The 21,017-nt window shown below is 40.2% G+C and overlaps 2 protein-coding genes across 4 annotated transcripts; both read left to right on the top strand.

The window, feature by feature from the left end:
* Window positions 1-1,803: 1,803 nt before the first annotated feature.
* LOC137723775 (uncharacterized) lies at window positions 1,804-10,772 on the top strand. 3 transcript variants are annotated; one of them, XM_088693051.1, is made up of 6 exons: window positions 1,804-1,913; window positions 2,106-2,245; window positions 7,027-8,560; window positions 9,007-9,579; window positions 9,973-10,145; window positions 10,259-10,772. In XM_088693051.1, the coding sequence occupies exons 2-6, from the start codon at window positions 2,126-2,128 to the stop codon at window positions 10,532-10,534; spliced, it is 2,676 nt and encodes an 891-aa protein (XP_088549177.1). In that variant the 5' UTR covers window positions 1,804-1,913; window positions 2,106-2,125; the 3' UTR covers window positions 10,535-10,772. The 3 variants fall into 3 exon arrangements, with proteins under 3 accessions (XP_088549177.1, XP_088549178.1, XP_088549176.1); XM_088693052.1 differs by having other exon boundaries at window positions 1,804-2,003; window positions 9,973-10,121; XM_088693050.1 differs by having other exon boundaries at window positions 1,814-2,003.
* Window positions 10,773-12,041: 1,269 nt separating this feature from the next.
* LOC137722181 (uncharacterized) lies at window positions 12,042-20,726 on the top strand. Its single transcript, XM_088691969.1, has 10 exons — window positions 12,042-13,183; window positions 13,475-13,500; window positions 13,673-14,536; window positions 14,815-15,183; window positions 15,297-15,386; window positions 16,852-16,968; window positions 17,238-18,473; window positions 18,743-19,267; window positions 20,025-20,197; window positions 20,311-20,726. The coding sequence occupies exons 1-10, from the start codon at window positions 12,273-12,275 to the stop codon at window positions 20,590-20,592; spliced, it is 4,593 nt and encodes a 1,530-aa protein (XP_088548095.1). The 5' UTR covers window positions 12,042-12,272; the 3' UTR covers window positions 20,593-20,726.
* The last annotated feature ends 291 nt before the right edge of the window (window positions 20,727-21,017 follow it).

The raw sequence follows: 21,017 nt of genomic DNA, 5'->3' as shown, positions 1-21,017 counted from the left end.
GAGAAAACGAAGGAAAGCGAAACTGAATTGTCGTTTGTTGATGAATTATTCCCCTGCAAATTTGGATTTGATCTGTTATGTGATAGTAGAAATTGATAGTGGCATTTTGTTTTTCTTTCCATGCTTGTTGATCCGAAGTCTTATGATCCAGTTGTTCATGTTAATGGCGTGAGCTACCTGTTTATACAGCATAACAATGTTTACTTGGTGACTGCGTCCAGGCAGAACTGCAATGCCGCTAGTCTTCTCTTCTTTCTACACCGAATAGTCGATGTAAGCTCCATCACGTTGAGAACTACAGCCATTGAGTTCAGCTAGCATCTCGGACTTACCCACGCATAAACACTGTACAATCCTTTCATTTTCTTTGTTTGAAGATATCCCATCTCGTCCCGTCCTATGCATAAACAATGTACCAAACAACAGACGAAACAAGACTAAGTTAGTCATTTAATCTTTTAGTTCTATTCTGTCCTGCGTTACCAAACGCAAAACGGAACAACCATCCTATTCCGTCCTGTGCATACCAAACATAACACGGAACCTCCATTCCGTTCCATTCCGTTCTGTCCCGTCCTGTCCAGTTCCGTTCTGTTCCGTTCCGTCCCGTCAGCATACCAAACGGTACACCGTAGAATTTTTACCATTTGGATAGCAAATCAAAACAAATGGCTTTCCTATTTTGATGCCAAAGTATAGGCTTTGTTCTCTCTATGCAGAAGACAACCTATGAACTTTTTCAGCTGATAACTCAATATATGTCCTCTTCTGTTTTCGTATAAGCTTGATTACAAGCGTAAAGATAAATGTTCATAACTTCTTGAGTTAAGTTTTTGTTTTTAGCTTTTGATTATTTCTTCTTGGTTTAATGCACATTTGAAATAATTTATCTGGTTGAGGTAAAATAGTATTTGATTTCTCATAGCATTTTTAAGTGAAAGAATTCTCATATGATTTTTAAGTGAAAGATGAGATTGTAGAAGTGTCATGGAATGGATTATTTGATATTTTTAATATTTATTATGTTTTTTTTACCTGTTACGAACATTATGTTATCAATTTTTCTCTTTTGCTTTAATATTGATGTATTTCATGTGTCCCGGATTTGAAACTCCCTCTTAAATAGTTTCGAACTCGATGTGTTCCGGATATAAAACTCCCTCTTAAATAGTTTCAAACTCTTTCCCTTTCTTTAATAATAATAAATTAAAAAAAAATGTATTCTATTGTGCGACGCTCTTTAACCTTCAGTTGGTTTGAAAGTTTCGACATAGTTTTAACAACATCAAAGTAGGATTCTCTCTACTCTAGTTCTCCTGTCATTCCTCTTGTCATTTCTTACTTTCTTCTTTGTCTTCCTGTCGATAAAAAGTAAACGTAAGATATTGACATGATGAGTTAATTGTGACCGTTCAAACAAATACGAATCACTCTTGCAATAAATATCGTACTTTCTCGGTCCTTTCTCCCAAAGAAAATTATCAAATTTTTTTATAGAAAGAAAAAATATTAATAATTATTTATTTATTTAAATAGGTTGCAGTCCCACCAAAATTTGACACAAATATGGATCTGTTTGTTTCCCTGCAGCAAAAAGGTATTTCTAACATAAGACCAATTTTGACCGATGCGGAAAAATCTAGACACGTGGCATTTGCCAATAGGGAAACAAAACTCGTTTCTGATTGGCCTAATGGCCTGACCCGGTTAGACTGAATCCTATCCGTTCATTCACCACACATCTAAACCAACGGCCCAGATGCATCTTGCAATAATTAACCCACTGAGCACTGCATGAGCTCTGAGGGACTGAGAACGTCGAGCTGAAGAAGAAAGCTTGCAGCTTCCGCCATAGCCGATACGTCGTCGTATTGCAGCAAAACTGAAAGCCGCAACTCAGGAACGTCGATACGGTGTCGTATTTTAGCTCTCTCTCTCGCATTCTGGTTCAACATTTCACCTCCTCTGTTTTAGGGGTTTTTGCTTCTGAGAAAATTGGAAATGTACCTTCTCTGATCGCCAAGGAACTTTAGGGTTTTATCGTTTTTCGTTCTGCATTTTCATACGGCGTCGGATTTCAGAAATTAATATTTTTTTGTTTGCAGAAGTTGCAGAGACGCCAGCGATGGAAACGATGGTGTCCGGTTCGGATGAACCGGAGTTGAAGCAAAGGAATTTGGTCCCGCAGTGGAAGCACCTCTTGGACCACATTGACTCGCTCCAGACCCGGTTCGAGGAGCTCCATGTTAGACAAATAAGGAATATGATTGGAGTCCTTGTGTAATTGTATATAATATTATTATTGGAAGAATAAGCCGTCCTACAGCCGTCAAGCCGTCCTACCTTGTCCTACCTACACACTAGCCGTCCTACAGCCGTCAAGCCGTCCTACAGCCGTCCTATAGCCGTCAAGTCGTCCTACAGCCGTCAAGCCGTCCTACAGTCGTCAAGCCGTCCTACCTTGTCCTACCTACACACTAGGACGGCTACCTTGTCCTCTACAGCCGTCCTACCTACACACTAGGACGGCTACCTTGTCCTACCTACACACTTGTATCATGTATATATATCCTTGTAATCTTGTAGAGAAACATAATGAAAAAATAAGCATTCTCTTCCATTTGCATTCTCTTCCATAAGCATTCTCTTCCATTTTTTCTACATTCACGTATCAATAACAAATATATTTTTTAGCCTACATACCTTTTTCTACATGGTATACAGAGCAGGTTTATAACCCTAGCCCTAATTTTTTTTTTTTTTTCGGCAGCTTTCTCTGCCGTTCCCATGGCTGTTCGTGGCCCGTCCCGTCCCTCCTTTGCTCGTCCTCCCCTCCACTGCACCTACTGCAATTTTGATTATCATACCCGAGACACCTGCCATAAACTTCATGGCTATCCCGTTGGCCATCCCCTCCATGGCCAACCGTGGCGACCACCGCGCCGTGCCACTGCTTCCAGTTCTTCCCGCAGTCATGCACCTTCCAGTCCTCCCTGGCAGCCACGGTTTTCTGCTTCCCGGCCCCATAATTTCACCCAAGCCCATCACGTGCAAGGCACCCAGGCCCCCGCCTCCTCTTCTACTCCAGCGACCCACCAAGTGCACGGGGCCCAGCCCACTTTGCATGACTTGCAGCTTGCCATGCCTGACCTCTCTGCCGAGCAGCACTCCCGTGTTCTAGCTGCTCTACGTGACACCACCACCCCTCCTCAGGCCAATGCCGTGCTCACTACTGATTTTGCCCAAGGTTTGTTACCTGTCACCTCTCGTCATGGTCAATGGATTCTTGACAGTGGTGCTACGGATCATATTACTTCTTCCGCTTCATGTTTGGTTAATCGCTCTCCTTCACATTTGCCGCCTGTTTCTTTGCCTAGTGGTGCTTCTGCTCCCATTACTTTTACCGGCACTCTTCCTTTAAATTCATCAGTTACTTTGAAGGATGTTTTATGTGTCCCTAATTTCCGAGTGGACCTTTTATCGGTTGGTAAACTTACAGATGGATTATCGTGTTCCATAACCTTCTTTCCTTCTTGGTGTGTTTTGCAGGACTTGGTTTCGAAGGCGATGATTGGTGTGGGTAAGCGACGTGGCGATCTGTATTACCTTGTGGCCCTTACCTCTTCTCTCCCCACCCGTCAACCTCTCTGCAACATCATTACCATCCCCTCCTCCCTCTGGCATAGGCGTCTTGGTCACCCCTCCTCCACTCGTTTGCAAGCTTTAGCATCTAGTTCTCTTAATTGCACTTTTGATTCTAGTCATATTTGTGATGTTTGTCCGTTGGCAAAACAAACTCGTCAACCTTTTCTTTTGAGTTCAATTTCATCCACTTTCCCTTTTGCTTTAATTCATTGTGATATTTGGGGCCCGAATCGTCAATCCTCTTCTCTTTCTGGTGCTCATTATTTCTTAACCATTGTGGATGATTTTTCTCGCTTTACGTGGGTCTTCCTCATGAAACATAAATCCGACACTCAACAATTAATTAAGGATTTTTTTGCTTATGTCACTACCCAATTCCGCACTACCATCCAATGCATTCGTACTGACAATGGTGGTGAATTTTTATCTCTTCGTAGTTTTTTCTCTGATCATGGGGTGCTTTTACAAACTTCTTGTGTTTATACCCCCCAACAAAATGGCGTTGTTGAAAGAAAACATCGTCATCTTCTTGAAACCGCTCGCGCCCTTCGTTTTCAATCCCATCTTCCTATCAAGTTTTGGGGGGAATGTGTTCTTACCGCTACTTATCTCATCAATCGTCTCCCTACCCGTCTTCTCCATCATAAATCCCCATTTGAGGTTCTCTTTTCGAAAACCCCATCTTATGACCACTTCCGCGTCTTTGGTTGTCTGGCATATGCCACCTCTGTCACTCCCACCACCAAATTTTCCCCTCGGGCTCATCGTTGCATTTTTCTCGGTTATCCTCATGGACAAAAGGCCTATACCCTTTACGATCTCGACAATCACCGCATTTTCACTAGTCGAGACGTCATCTTTCATGAAACTACTTTCCCTTATGCCGTTTCTCACCCTCCTATCCCATCCTCTTCGCCTACCCTACCCATCCCACCCCCTCTGGACTTTACATATAACCCACCCCTTCCTGCCCCGACGCCTCACCCTCCTCCACCTTCCTCCCCTTCCACGCCTCCCACAGATTCCCTTGCTGCCCCATTACCCGTTCTTCCCCATGCCCCTGCCCTCTCGGTATCCCCTCCTTCCCCCCCCGCTACTTCCTTACCTTTCACCCTTTTACCCACGGACATCCCTACCCCCCCACTACCTACCAATCCTCCCCTTCCCCGCACCTCTTCCCGTGCCCATAAACCTCCACCCTATTTAAAAGACTACGTTTGCTCGCAGGTGATTCTGCCATCCCACCCATCTTCGACTTCGCAACCCGGTTCTACACAAGGTACGCGATATCCACTTTGTAATTTTCTCTCTTATCACCGTTACTCTCCCAGGCATTTTTCTTACATTAACTCTGTCAGTCGGACTGTGGAGCCTTCCTCCTTTGCCGAGGCTGCCACTGACCCCAATTGGCAACGTGCTATGACTGAGGAGCTTCAAGCTTTACATGCTAATGATACTTGGACTTTAACTTCCTTGCCCCCTGGCAAAATTCCCATTGGTTGTAAGTGGGTGTACAAACTCAAGCACAATTCCGATGGCTCTATTGACCGCTACAAAGCTCGTTTGGTTGCTAAAGGCTTCACTCAGGCTGAAGGTATTGATTATCATGACACTTTTTCTCCTACTGCTAAGATGATTACGGTGCGTTGTCTTCTTGCTCTTGCTGCTAGTCAGTCTTGGTCTCTTCATCAGCTTGATGTTAATAATGCTTTCTTACATGGTGACTTACATGAAGAAATCTATATGTCTCCTCCTCCTGGTCTTCGGCGACAGGGGGAGAATCTTGTGTGTCGCCTTCACAAGTCACTTTATGGTCTTAAGCAGGCTTCTCGCCAATGGTTTGCCAAATTCACTAGTGCCATCATTTCTGCCGGTTTTCAACAATCCAAAGCTGACTATTCATTGTTCACTAAAAAGTCTGGTATTTCTTTCACAGCTTTGCTCATTTATGTGGATGATATTGTGATTACAGGCAATGATGCTAGTGCCATTAATTCTCTGAAGTCTTTTCTCCGTGATCATTTTCGGATAAAAGACCTTGGTGATTTAAAATATTTTTTGGGTATTGAGGTTTCTCGTTCCAAACAAGGGATTTATATTTCTCAACGCAAGTATGCATTAGAGATTCTCAAGGACTATGGTTTTTTGGGAGCACGACCCATTGCTTTTCCTATGGATGACACAAAATTATCTGATAAAGGAGAACTTCTCAAGGATCCTGAAAAGTATCGACGATTAGTAGGTCGGTTAATATATCTCACTATCACTCGGCCGGATATCACCTATTCTGTGCATGTTCTAAGCCGTTTTATGCACGAGCCAAGGATATCTCATATGGATGCTGCGCTTCGTATTGTTCGTTATTTGAAGGCTACTCCAGGTCAAGGTTTATTATTTCGTTCTGACAACCAGACCAAGTTAACTGCGTTTTGTGATTCTGATTGGGCAGGTTGCCCTATCACTCGCCGTTCGACTACTGGGTATTGTGTATTCTTGGGCGGTTCTTTGATTTCTTGGCGGACGAAACGACAGAAAACCGTTTCGCTCTCTTCAGCAGAGGCGGAATATAGGGCCATGGCAGGTGCTTGTTGCGAGATAGTTTGGCTTCGTTTTTTGTTGAAGGATTTGAACATTCCTTTGGATGGTCCTTCCATTTTATTTTGTGATAATCAAGCAGCGTTACATATAGCTGCCAATCCTGTTTTTCATGAACGAACTCGTCACATTGAGATGGATTGTCACTTTATACGAGATAAGATTGTAGATGGCACAATAGAGACCAAGCATGTGGGTACGGCACAACAGTTGGCAGACTTGTTTACCAAACCTCTTGGGAAAGAAAAGTTTTCGAGTATGTTACGCAAGTTGGGAGTTCTTGACATCCACTCTCCAACTTGAGGGGGAGTGTTAGACAAATAAGGAATATGATTGGAGTCCTTGTGTAATTGTATATAATATTATTATTGGAAGAATAAGCCGTCCTACAGCCGTCAAGCCGTCCTACCTTGTCCTACCTACACACTAGCCGTCCTACAGCCGTCAAGCCGTCCTACAGCCGTCCTATAGCCGTCAAGTCGTCCTACAGCCGTCAAGCCGTCCTACAGTCGTCAAGCCGTCCTACCTTGTCCTACCTACACACTAGGACGGCTACCTTGTCCTCTACAGCCGTCCTACCTACACACTAGGACGGCTACCTTGTCCTACCTACACACTTGTATCATGTATATATATCCTTGTAATCTTGTAGAGAAACATAATGAAAAAATAAGCATTCTCTTCCATTTGCATTCTCTTCCATAAGCATTCTCTTCCATTTTTTCTACATTCACGTATCAATAACAAATATATTTTTTAGCCTACATACCTTTTTCTACACTCCAGGACCGGTTTTACTCGGAGCAGAACTCGCTCCAGACACGGCAGCGGGAGGTTGAGGAGCGCGAGAAGGAGTTGGAGGGCAAAGTTTTGAACTTTAACTCGGAAATGGCGTCTAAAGCTCAGGAATTGTATGAAATCGAGAGATTGGCGAAAGAGAAAAGAAGGGAGGTTGGTGGTAAGGAAAAATGGTTGTTGGAAATCGAGGAATCGGTTAGGGGGAAGGCGAGGGAACTTGATTTGATAAAAAATGATATCGAAGAGCGAACGGAGAAATTGAATTCGATTGTGAAAAGTTTGGATGAGAAGTCGAGAGAGCTGAAGATGAAGAAGGAGGTCACTGAGTTGAACGGAAGGCGATTAAACTCGATGAAGGGGTCTATTGATGATGTCATGAAAGATTTTGTTTCGAAACAAGAGCAGGTTAAGGCGGCGCATAAATCTCTCGAAGAATGTCACAAGGAGATTCAATCGAAAAGGAAGATACTTGGTGCCGTTGAAAAATCGATAAGGGAATGTTACCGTACACTTGAATCCAAAGAGAAAACCATCAGGGCAGTGGAGTTGAAACAACAAGAATTTGAGTTGATGGTTCAAGAGTGCCAAAAGCATTTGGATTCACAAGAAAAGTTGTTGCAACAAGGTTGCCATGGACTCGAAATGAAAGAGAGGCAACTCGAAGAGCAGGTCAGAGTGTTTGAATCTGAACAACGACAATTTGATTTGACGGCTAAAGAACGCCAAAAATGTTTGGATTTGCAAGAAAAGTTGTTACAAGAAGGTTGCCATGGACTTGAAAAGAAAGAAGGGCGACTTGAGGAAAAGGTCAGAGAGTTTGAATCGAATAAAAAAGAATTTGATTCGATGATTCAAGAACGCCAACAACATTTGGATTCTCAAGAGAAGTTGTTACAAGAAGGTTCTCATGGACTTAAAATGAAAGAGAGGCGGCTTGAAGAACAGGTCAGAAAGCTCGAATCAGAAAAAAAACAATTTGAGTCGCTGCAAAAATCCAGGGAAGACATCCAAAATCTGAAATCCAAGGAGAAGACTAATTGTTCCATGGATGGCAAATGCTTGCAGGTTCTCATGAATGAGAATTGGACGAGAACTGATCTTGTATGTGGCGAAATCGCAGCTTGTCTTCAGGCGTCATCTGACCCAGCAAAGCTCGTTTTGGATGCAATGCAAGGGTTTTATCCTTCAAATCAGACCGTGGACACCACTGAGTTTGCCTTTGATTTGACAGTTATTAGGAGGAGTTGTATTTTTTTGTTACAGCAGTTGAAGAGATTCTCACCACAAATCAACCCTCAGGTGAGAAAAGAAGCAAGGGCTTTGGCAGCTGAATGGAAGGGTAAGATGACTGTGGCGACTGAGAATGGATTGGAGATTTTGGGTTTTTTGGAGCTTGTTGCTGTGTATGAAATCACAACTGCTTATGATTCGAAGGAGCTTCAGAGTCTTCTTTGTACAGTGGCTGAGCACGAGCAAGGAACTGAACTATGCCAGGCCCTTGGTATCACAAGTAAGGCACCTGGTAAGCTCTTTTTCGGTTTTATTTACGTTATCTTTTATTCATTTAATATAAGTAGTTGTTATATCATGTAGGGGATAGAGCTTTAAAGTTTTCGAAGTAATTACTAGCTCCTTTTTGCTGGCCTGAAAAAACGTAATCAGTTTTACTCATCCCACTTTTATAACTGTGTTATCTAAGGATTTCGTTCTGCTGTGTCATGTTCTCTTCTCATTTATCGTTTAAGTATCTTAGTGAAGGTGTCTGGTGCCGCACATACTCTTGCTTTGAACCGTTTCATCCCAGATCTTGCTATTGGAGTTTTACAAATTCTTCTTGTTTGATCATTTAGGCAGCCTCTGTCTCCAATTTGCACGTAACACGATTTGGTGTCTGATATACCACTTCAGTCTTCAGTAAAGCACAATTGTCAAATAATCCTTTTCTTTGTTCTTCTTGCGATTGCACAGCGAGCAACAGCGTTTCTTTCCCTATCAAAATTGAGGAACAAGAATCTTCACAACTTATAAATGTCGCAGCTTCATCTTCTCTGGATCTTCAACCGAGTGCAACCACAGATACAATGAATTTGCAGGGCTCTACGGATGAGCATTTAAGTGAGTACGAGTCAGTGCAGAACGAAATGCTTCTTGATCTACAAATGTCAATGGACCCAGCAGAACTAGTTTTGAAGTTGATTAAAGAATCTTTGTCTCAATGCTGGAGAAAAAGAGATGTTGGCTGTGAATCAGCTGTCGTGGAGAATAGCATTTCCCTGTTGAATGATCTAACGGAAGTCTCCATGAAAATTGGGCCACATGTTAAAAAAAATGCAATAGAGCTAGCAGTACAGTGGAAAGCAAAAATGAGAGTTGATGCTGAAAATTCAATGGAGATTTTGGTGTTTTTGAACTTTGTAGCTACATATGGATTGGTTTCTACCTTTAACAGATATGAGATTGTAAAGCTTCTCGGGACGATTTGTCTGCACAAAAAGGCTTTGGAATCATGCCAAGCAATTGGTTTTGCAGATATGATCCCTGGTAAGTCTCTTGATTCATACTGTGGTGTTTTGTTCCAGAACCAAACTCTTATCTGTTTCTGTTGGTAGTTTACCAATTTTGGCTATATTTGATTGTATCTGAGAGTCCTAGATGCGATTCCTGCATCCATTGTGCTAGGGCGATAGATTTGAGCCGGTTTTATACTGCCTTCGGGATTTAATTGGTCTAATATTTGCAAATGGCTTGAAGATGATCGATGGGAAACTTCATGGGTCAATATAACTTATCATGAAAAAGTACATGAAGTTTAGAAAGAGATTATTTACAGGCTAGAGTGAATTTTCATTGAGGATGGTTATAATTTGCAATTCTCCTTACGGAGCTTCTCTGGAGCTGTTTGATGAATCGGTCAATTTTGTTTAAATGCTGCAGATTTTGTTCAAGATCTTATTGAAAGGAAGCAACTGATTGAAGCTGTTAGATTGATTTGCGGCTTCAACTTATCTGCCAGGTTCCCACCGGTACCACTCTTAAAAGAATATGTGGAAGGTGCAAGGCGGTCTTACTGCACAAAATGGCTGGTAAAAAGATCACTTGATGAAATGGTACATACATCTTTGGACTTCCAATAGCTGCTGCTTCATAAAAAGTTAATTTCAGGATCATTTACCCTCTTCGATTCAAATATACAAATTTCAAGCCTTAATTTTGTTCACAGAATGAGGTGGTAGACAAGCAAATAGCTGATCTGAGCGCTGCGATTCATTGCATCAAAGACAATCATCTCGAGTCAGAATTCCCATACAAGGGCATCGAAAAAGAGATAGTTAAGCTGGAAAAGCACAAGTTGGATTGGAGACGTTCGGTTCCAGTTGTTGGCTCCAAGGGTGAAGGAGAGCAGGAGAAAGGGAAGAAACCAAATACCAACCTTGTATCCTTCAAGATCAAACCGCCAGAACAGCGTAACTGCAAGCGCCTCAAACAGCTGGCCTGATGGACTCGTGTGCATAGTAAAACCGAAAACCTCGACCGTAGTGTTAGCCTCTAGTAACCTGCTAATTGCAAAGTTTGATAGGTTGTTGTCAGCTGCTTTCTTTTGAGTTGCATTGCCTTGCATTTAGGAGGAGCAGTTAGTTTGACTGACTTCAAGGTAGAATTGTTTATGTGGAAACAGGTTATGTTGCAAAACCTTGAGAGATACATGAAACGAAATGTCTTGACTAATTCTTACACACACACACACACACACACATACACACACAATCTTTTAGCTAAATATTTGATTTGCTGATGTGAAATTCTAGATCAATTTCTATGTACTTTAAAACTTAAATACGGAGGATTCTTAAAAAAAAAAAAAGGGGATTTTTTCTATACCACCGATATTCAACATCAAATTCATCTAATTACAAAATATGAGATTTAAACTTGAATGCAGAAAGGGGAGGAACATAATGTTCTAACCAATTTTTTTTTTTTCCCAAGTCTTCAAATGTGAGGATAGCGTTTTCATTGGTATAGAACCTGCAGCACCAAAATTTGGTATATATAAAATAAAAATATAAAAATAAATAAAAAGAAAAAGAAAGCATTATTATATTCATCATTTTTTTCCTTTTAAGTAAAGACCAAGTAATCCCACTAAATAGAAAGAGATTAATTAAGCCAAATTCAAAACAGATCAAATTAAACCATCTTAGGAGAGATTTTTTTTTTTTTTTTTTTTACACAAGCGCGACTAGTTCGTTTGGCGTGAGACACAAACAAACGGGCATTTCTACGTTGGTATTAGCTAGAGAAAGTCGGTGTGGATCATGGACTGAGTATCTGAACCACTCATTCAAATTTTACAGCACCTATTAGCCCTAGTTTGGTACTGAGGTGATTCTGAAAAAAGTTGGGAGCTTTTTCATGTTTGGTAAGCATTCAGCTTTAGCTTTTTTTCACAATTTTGGGTGAAAAAAGCCAAAAGCACAAAGCTGCAAAACCCAACTTTGAAAAATTAGCTTTTTTTCACATCTGTTTTACATAAAAGTTTATTAAACACCATAATATTATTTTTTTCCAAAAGTACTTTTACAAAAAAATTTACCAAACACTCTGCTGCTTAATTTCACAGCACGGTAAAATCAATTTTTTTTCAAAGCACAACAATACCAAACTAACTATCATATTAGCTCACTTTACAGAATTGAGAGGTCCGGATCCCCTTCTCTTTCTCTTGAACAGTGCGAATCTCGCGGTTGATTGGCTTGTTGGTAGTTGTGGTAGCGTGGTCCGCACGGACGATATTTCTGATTGTAGGCCAAAGCGGGAAAAACGTAGACACGTGGCAACTAGCCGTACGGACAAAAGACTCGTTTAAATTGGCATGATCCGGGTTAACTTGAATCTTGTCCGTTGCTTTGTGCAATCATTAAACTAACGGCCCAGATGAAATTTGTATGAAACAAATGCATATAGCACCTGTGCGAGCTACTGAACGTTGGAGTGTTGAAGAAGAAGAAGAAGCTCCTTCCGCCATAGCCGTCGATTCAAGAGTTCGAAATCCCCAACGCAGGTATGTCACTACGCCGTCGTATTATACCTCCGGCTCACATTCTCTTCCAGTATCTCAGAATCTGTTCAGGTTTTTTTTTTTTTTTTTCCTTATAATTTTTTTTTAGGAAATTTGAAAATGCACCTTCTATGTTTTAGGGTTTCTCATTTTTTTTCTTCAAATTTCATCCGCCATGGAGGTCGTAACAGTTAGGGTTTTTGTTTTGTTTCTTTTCTTTGTTTGGGACAGAAGCCCAACAATGGAGAAAAGGGAGTTGAAGCAGAGCCATCTTGCCCAGCAATGGAAGGACGTTTTGGGTTCTGACGGCTCGACCCGGAATGTGCAGTTCCTGACCCGAATCCAAGAGCTCCAGGACTACTTTGACTCGGAACGGAACTCGCTTCTGACCCGAAACCGAGAGATTGAGGACCGGGAGAAGGAATGGGAAGCTAAAGTTTTAAACTTTAACTTGGAAGTGGAAGCGAAAGCCCGAAAATTGCAGGAAATCGAGAGTTTGGCAGAGGAGAAAGGAAAAGAGGTTGAGTTTAAAACTATAAAACTTGGTCTCATTCAGAAATCAATGGTGGAATGCTGTAATACACTCAAATCGAAAGAAGAAGTCATCGGGGCAATGGAGAAGAGGACCCGTAAACTCGAAGCGAAAAAGAGGGAACTTGAAGGATTGGTTAAGAAGCTCGAATTTAGACGCAGACAAGTTGAGAAACCCGGTTTGGTTCATAGCATGGTCACCGAATGCCCGAATGAGGTTCAATTGGAAGGAAAGCAATTGGATTCGCGTGAAAGGTTGTTGCAAGGATGTTCCGGTGGAGTTGAAAAGAAAGAGAGACTTGAACTGGCCAAAGATCTTGAGTTGGAACGAAAACAATTTGATTCGATGATTCATGAACATCGACAACATTTTGTTTTGCAAGAAAAGATGTTAAAAGAAGGCTCCCACGGACTTGAAATGAAAGAGAGGCAACTTGAAGAAAAGGCCAAAGAGCTTGACTTGAAACAAAAACAGTTTTATTCGGTGATTCAGGAACGCCAAAAGCATTTGGATTCACAAGAAAGTCGTTGCAAGAGCATTCCCGTGGACTTGAAGTGAAGGATAGGCTACTTGAGGATCAGATCAGGGAGTTTGAATCAAAGCAAAAGCAGTTTGATTTGATGATTCAAGGACGACAACATCGTTTGGATTCCCAAGAAAAGATGTTACAAGTAAGTTCCCACGGACTTGAAACGAAAGAGAAGCAACTTGAAAAACAGGCCAAAGAGCTTGAGTTGAAACAACAAAAGTTTGATTTGATGGTTCATGAACACAAGAAGTATTTGGATTCACAAGAAAAGTTGTCACAAGACTGTTTCCATGAACTTCAAATGAAATGGTGGCAGGTTGAAGAACAGGCCAAAGAGCTCGAGTTGAAACGAAAACAATTTGATGCAATGGTTCAAGAAAGCCAGAAGCAATTCATTTCACAGGAAAAGTTGTTGGATGAATTCTCCAATGGACTTGAAATGAAAAAGAGGAACCTTGAAGAACATTTGAAAGAGTTTGAATCAAATCAAAATGTTTTTTTTTTATGATTCAAGAAGACCAACAACATTTGGGTTCCCAGAAAAAATGGTTGCAAGAACGTTTCCATGGACTCCAAATGAAAGAGAGGCAATTTGAAGAACAAGTCAAAGAGTTTGAATCAAAACAAAAACAATCTTATTCACTGATTAAAGAACGCCAACAACATTTGGATGCACAAGAAAAGTTGTTACAGGAAAGTTCACATGGACTTGAAATGAGAGAGATGCAACTCCAAGAACAAGTCAAAGAGCTTGAATCGAAACAGGAAGAATTTGATTCGATTAGAAAATCCACGGAGGAAGATATCCAAAACCTGAAATCCAAGGAGAAGACCAATGTCCATCCTGAAGTGGATAATGATCAGCAATTGCTATGTACCCCTGCTACCATTACCAATAGGGATGGAAGAGGCTTGCAGTTGCTCATGAATGAGCATTTGAAAAGAATTGATTTAGTTGGCACCGAAATCTCAGCTATTCTCCAGGCGTCATCTGACCCAGCAAAACTAGTTTTGAATGCAATGCAAGGGTTTTACCCTTCAAATTCGACTGGAGACAACTCAGAGACATCTGATTATGATTTGAGAGTTATTAGGAGGAGTTGTATTCTTTTGTTACAGGAGTTGAAGATATTCTCACCACAAATAAGTCTTCAGGTGAGAGAAGATGCAATGAATTTGGCAGCTGATTGGAAGGCTAAGATGACGATGGCAAGAGAGAATGGTATGGAGGTTTTGGGCTTTTTGAAGCTTGTTACTGTGTATGAGATCACAACTGCTTGTGATCCAAAGGAGCTTCAAAGTCTTCTTGCTATCGTGGCTCAGCATGGACAAGCATCTGAGTTATGCCAGGCACTTAAGACCACAAACAAGGCAGCTGGTAAGCTCTCTATACTTTTTCATTTAGAGTTGTAGATTACCAGATTACTCATTTACTTTAAGATGTTGTTTCAAGAAATGGTTTATAAAGAAATTTTAAAAATGTTATATTCTGCAAAGATTTTTTGGAGCTTTAAAGTTATGTAAGTCTCTCCTTTTGTTGGCCTAAAAAATGTAAATAGTTTTATTTGTCCCTCTTTTGTAACTGTGTTGTTAAAGGTTATTAGCAAGTTTTCTTCTTATTTATCCTTTTCTTGGTTTCTTCTTGCAATCACATAGCGAGCAACAGCATTTCTTTCGCTGTTAAAGTTGAGGAACCAGAATCTTCACCGGTTAGAAATGTACTTTCTTCATCTTCTCCAAATCTTCAACCGAGTGCCACTACAGATGCAACAGATGTGCAGGGCTCTCCAAACAAGCATTCAAGTGGTAACCCACCAATGCAGAATGGAATGTTTGTTGCCCTACAAATATCATTGCACCCGGAAAAACTTGCTTTCAAGTTGATAAAAACTCATTTGGGTCAATGCTGGGGAAACGGAGACGTTGGTTTTGGAGCAGTTGTCATGGAGAATACCATTTCCCTGTTGATTGATCTAGCAAAAGTCACACGGCGTATTGGATCTGATGTGAAAAAGATGCTAAAGAGCTAGGACTCCAGTGGATGGCAAAATTGAGAGCTGATTCTGAAAATTCCATGGAGATTTTGGGGTTTTTGCAGTTTATATCTACATATGAATTGCTTTCTGCCTTTAACAAAGATGAAATTGTGAAGCTTTTTGGGATGATTTATCTGGATGAAATGGCTCTAAACTCATGCCGAACACTTGGTTTTTCAGATAAGATCCCTGGTAAGTTTCCTGAAAATCGACATTCATAGATTTCGTCATGCTTGTGTTCCACTACCATTGCTCTTGTCTGTATCTATGTATTCTCAGTTGTTTACAAATTTTTCGGTTATAGTTGGTTTGGTTGTTACAAGTGTAACTTCTGATTGGTTTTGTAGTTAGTTTTTCGAGAACACTTGTTATCTCGTCGGAATATAGTGTTCTTGTATCACTAGCGTTCTGTGGTTAGCTTGCGTAATTAGGATTCTGTTCCATCTGCAATATGTTCGGTTATGTTTGCTTATAGTAATAGTGAGTTCTACAAGTTCAAGTTGTTATATATGCTCATGCTATTCTCCTTATGGCAACCTTCTTGTCGTAAAATGTTGCAGATTTGATTCAGAATCTTAGCCTCATGATTCAACCGCCGGAACGGCGCAAATGTAAGCGTCTCAGACGGCTGAGTGAGCTGCCGTGATTAAAAATATTGAGCGGCATTACTTGCATTCAGGGGAAGCAGCTATTCAGAATTTGCTTGTGTGGAAGTGGAAACATGTTATTCAGAGTTTGCTTGAACTATCATGTTTAAAATATAGTTTATAAAGTTTTACTAAGAAGAGGTTGGCATGACATGTTTACTTATTCGGAAGGGCAAGTTTGAGGACGAAAAAAATAATATGAATGGGATTAACTAATTTTTTAGTTGTTGAGGTTTTTTCTTCAACTAATTTATAGTCTCAGTGGCATTAACCGATCATAAAATTGTGTCCCGTATTTAAAAATAAACCGCACTTTGATATGGGTTTGTTATGTGATGAATTTATCACAACTAAAAAGTGAGTTACATTTTTAATCTCATTGAATTGAGAAGATTAATTAAGCGCCAAATTAAAAAAAGATCTGTTTTTCTTCTTCTTTTTTTTTTTTTGTCAAACAAATTTGTGTTGAAATGTTAACATCTTCAACGGGGATAGGGAATTAAATATGTTCTAGACCTTAATGTTCAAAACTTAAGAATCAATTCATTTGGGCAGCACAAATTCAATCAAAAGGTTCTCATTAACTTATTTTCCTGACCCACCATACAAAATCAACAGTCCTTATTAACTCATTTCCTAAGATTTTGGACACAAAAGTTCAGAACGGATCCAATTCCTAAAACAACCATTCGAAAAATAACATGCCTCGATAAACGCCGAAATAATATTATATGTAAGTAATAGTGTTGACAAAAATAAGATAAAAGAATAAATCAATTAGGCTCTAAATCCCAAGTTAAAAGGTCAATTAACCGCCAAATCCCCAAGTCAAACAGGAAAGACCAAAAATTGACCGACTAAAGGCCAAAACAGTACGGCTGGACACGTGGCCGCCGAACGTGCGATACTAACTAAGACAGTCCCCATAAATCCTAGCCGTTGCTTTGTCCGTATGATCTGCATGATCATTTATTCCTAACGACCGAGCTGGTGGAGCTTCACTGCTTCAGAGAGCTCGAAGAAGAAGAAGAAGCAGCAGCAACAGCAGCTAAAGCGTCAAGCTTTGCGCCGTCCTTCCTCCATAGCCGTCGATTTCAAGGCCAGAGCTGAGAAATCCCAACTCAAAGGTATGCAGTTTCTTTCATTTCATCGGCAATGGCGGCCTTTCGTTCTCTTTCAGTAATCTCACGTTCTCTGTTTTTAGGGTTTTGTTTTTTCAGAAATTGAAAATGCACCTTATTTGGTTAACTGAACACACTAGACACATTAGTGTTTTCTCTTTTTCTTCTTCATGTTTAACCGAATCGTGTTCGTAATAGTTCGATTCTTAATTTTTTGGATTTTTTTTTAATTTTATTTTGTTTTTAATTTTTAGAAGAAAAGAAAACTTGATCAACAATGGCGAAGATGGTTACCCGTTTGAAACAATCGGAGTTGATGCAGTGCAATGGTTCCTTGCAACTGAAGGGTCTTTTGGAGAAGATGGGCTCCGCTCGGAATGTGCTTCAGAGCCAATTCCAGGAGATCCAGGACGGCATTAACTCGGATCGGAACTCGCTCCGGACCCGAATCAAGGAAGTTGAGGACCGGGAAACGGAGCTGGAAGCCAAAGTTGTGAGCTTTAACTTGGAAATGGAATCGAAAGCTGAGGAATTGCGAGAAATCGAGAGGTTGGCAGAGGAGAAAACAAAAGAGGTTGATGGTAAAGAGAAACGGTTACTGGAAGTTGAGAAATGCATTGAGGAAGGGACAGAGAAAGTGAGCAAGTACAATGAAGATATTGAGTTGAAACGGAGGCAATTGGAAGGGTTTAAGGGGTCTATTGATGAGGGGAAGAGAGTGTTTGATTTGACGGATGAGCAGATTAGGGAAGCAAAGAAATCACTCGAAGAATGCCAGGAAGAGATGAAATCGAAAAATGAGAGACTTCGGCTGATTCAGAAATCAATGGTGGAATGCTCTAAGGCACTAGAATCGAGAGAGAAAATGATCAGGGAAATCGAGGTGAAGGCGAAAGATTTTGACATGCTTAAGAAGTCCATGGAGAAGTGGTTTTGTAAACTTGAATCGAAAGAGATGGAACTCGAAGGATGGGTGGGGAAGCTTGAACTGAGAGAAGAAGAAGTTGAGTCAAAAGTTGAAGGACTCAGTTTGATTGAGAGTAGGGTTAGTGAATGCCTTGGTGAGGTTCGGTTGCAAGGAGAGCATTGTCATTCACTCAGGAAGTTGATGCAAGAACGGCAGAAGGAATTGGAATTACAAGAAAAGTCGTTACAAGAACGTTCTCGTGGACTTGAAACGAAAGAGAAGCAATTTGAAGAACAGGTCAGGGAGCTCAAATTGAAACAGAAAGAAGTTGATTCCATGAATCAAGAGCGCCAAAAGCATATGAATTTAGAAGAAAATTTGTTGCGAGAACGATCCCGTGGACTTGAAATGAGAGAGAGGCAACTTGAAGAACAGGTCAAGGATCTCAAATTGAAACAAAAAGAATTTGATTCGATTCAAAAATCCACGGAGGAACACATCCAAAATCAAAAGTGTAAGGAGAAGACTATCAAGGCTATAGTTGCTATGCAAGAACAGGCTACTGAACTACTCCAGGCCTTTGGTATCATAAATCAGGCACCTGGTAAGCTCTTCTAATTTTTATTTGGTTATGTAATATATCTCTCTTCATATTTTGAAGTTGTAGGGGAGGCATTTACGTTAACAAAAGCAATGATTTCTAAACATATTTCATAGCAATTGTCTCCTTTTTTGCCTTGTGGGTATATTCTGCAAGATTTACACTTTGCATATACTTCTGAATCGATCTTTTGTTTTGCCACATAATACTGTAAACTCAAAACTTGTCACTCACTATACTATCTTTCTTTGTTTCCTTTTGCATTTACATAGCGGAAATCAACGTTTCTTTCCCTGTTAAACTTGAGCAACCAGAATCTTCACATGTCAGAAATGCAGCAACTTCATCTTCTCCAAATCTTTCACTAAGTGAGAACCAGCCAATGCAAAACAGAATGCTTGCAGTTTTACAAAGGTCAACTGACCCAGCAAATCTTTTTTTGAAGCTGATGCAAGAATCTTTTAATGAGCGCTGGGGAAACGGATGTGTTGGTTTTGAAGAATCTTTCATGAAGAATCATATTTCCATGTTGAATGATCTAATGAAAGTTAAACCGGATGTTGGACCTATTGTGAAAGAAGATGCAGTAAAGCTAGCAGTCCAGTGGCAAGCAAAAATGAGAGCTGATATCGGAAATTCAATGGAGATTTTGGGTTTTCTGCAGTTTATAGCTACATATGGACTCCTTTCTACTTTAAATGGAGATGATATTGTAAAGCTTCTTGGGATGTTATGTCAGCATAAACCGGCTACAAAGTTATGTCAGACACTTGAGTTTGCGGATAAGATATTACCTGGTAAGTTTCTTGAATATTAACTTTGAGGGTGTGACATTTGTGTTCCAGTACCATTCTCTTACCTATTTCTTTGTATGTTAATTAATTTCTTTCTGCAACTTACAAAATTTTGGCTATATGCATTTGTAACTATGAGTATCCTCAATGCCATTCTTATGTCTATTGTGCTAGGGTGATAGGTTTATGTTGGTTTTAGACCATCTTCAGGAGTTGATTACCAGTCGAATATTAGCAAATAGCTTAAACATGACCGATAAGCCTGTGATAAATTTCATGAGTCAATCATCTTGTTGAGATACTGATTTTGTTGGGATTTTTTTTATTTTTATATTTTATTTATATACTGTTGTTGCGGAAGCTCAACAAATTTCCACACAAGTGTATCCTTTGATGGTTGATATTTAGTTTGTCGGGGAACTGTTGTCCTCTCCTCGGATGAGAGTTTCATGAATCGTGTTGTCATCATTGGGATTCTCTGTTTGATCACTTAAAGGAACAGGCAAATGAATCAAAAGAATATAAATATATAAAGAGAAAAGGGCAAACGGAAAAAGCGATCGATGGAATAGAATCTTTTTTTGAGTCTCCGAAACAAAAGCTAACTGGGAAAATGGCATGAACGCAGCAACAGAATAAATTGTCAACGTTATTTATTTTTAATGCTTTTGCTAATGGTAACTTCTTTAAGTTTGCAATTGTCCTTTTGAAACTTCTGTGGAGCAGTTTAATGATTCCAACTTTGTGTTAAACATAACAGATGTTGTTCAGAATCTCATTGAAAGGAAGGAGGTCATCGACGCTGTTAAATTCATGTGTGCCTTCAAGTTAAATGACAAGTTCTCGCCCGCACTACTCTTGAAAGAATATGTGGAGGATGCACGAAAGTCATACCGCACAATATGGCTGGAAGAAGAATCACTTGATGAAAAGGTAGCTTTACTCTTCTTGACATCCCATAGCTATTGCTTAAATACTTAAATCGGAACCATCCTCAGTGTAATAACTGAAATTTTACATCTTTCATGGCTTAATTTTGCTCACAGGATGAAATTTTAGGCAACCAAATAGCTGAGCTGAGAGATCTGATTCGATACATCAAAGATCGCAATCTCGAGTCTGAGTTCCCGTCCAAGGAAATTGAATCAGATATCGTTAAGCTGGAACAACTTAAGGAGAATTCGGGAAGTTCAATGCCATCTGTTGTCCCCAAGGATGAACAAGAGCACGAAAAAGGGAAGCGTAGAAGGAGCCGTTTACCCATCAGTACTGAACCGGAACAATGCCGTAAAAGTAAACGTCTCAGGCAGATGAAAGAGGAGCCATGACGGACCGTGTACAATGTACATCCTGGTTCCGAAAACCATCCCTGTACTGTGAACCTAGAAACACTTCTTACTTTTAGTGACGGAAAATTGACAGTTTGATCGTGATATGTATCTAATTTGACTAAATTTTAGGCTCTTAGCTGGAGCAGGGTCACTTTGTCAATTGTCATCTTTTATATAAAAAATCAACCACGCCTTGTCTGCATTTAAATACGACATTCGAATTGGGAATGCTATTCGCACTCCGTTTTTCCTCCTGCACTCCTCTTTTTGTTTTCGTTCCACTTCCCCCCTTTGTTTCCTTTCTTTGATTTTCTCATTTTATTTATAAAGATCCAACTGCTAGAAACGAATCAAAGAATGTAGAAATGAAAATAGGAATGCGAAAATCATTTTTTGAAAAAAAAAAAAAAAAGAAAGAAAAA

The sequence above is a fragment of the Pyrus communis genome, chromosome 4, assembly GCF_041283825.1.
Source record: "Pyrus communis isolate YQ-2024b chromosome 4, ASM4128382v1, whole genome shotgun sequence".
NCBI lineage: Eukaryota > Viridiplantae > Streptophyta > Magnoliopsida > Rosales > Rosaceae > Pyrus > Pyrus communis.
This window is presented reverse-complemented; position numbering and strand designations above follow the sequence as displayed.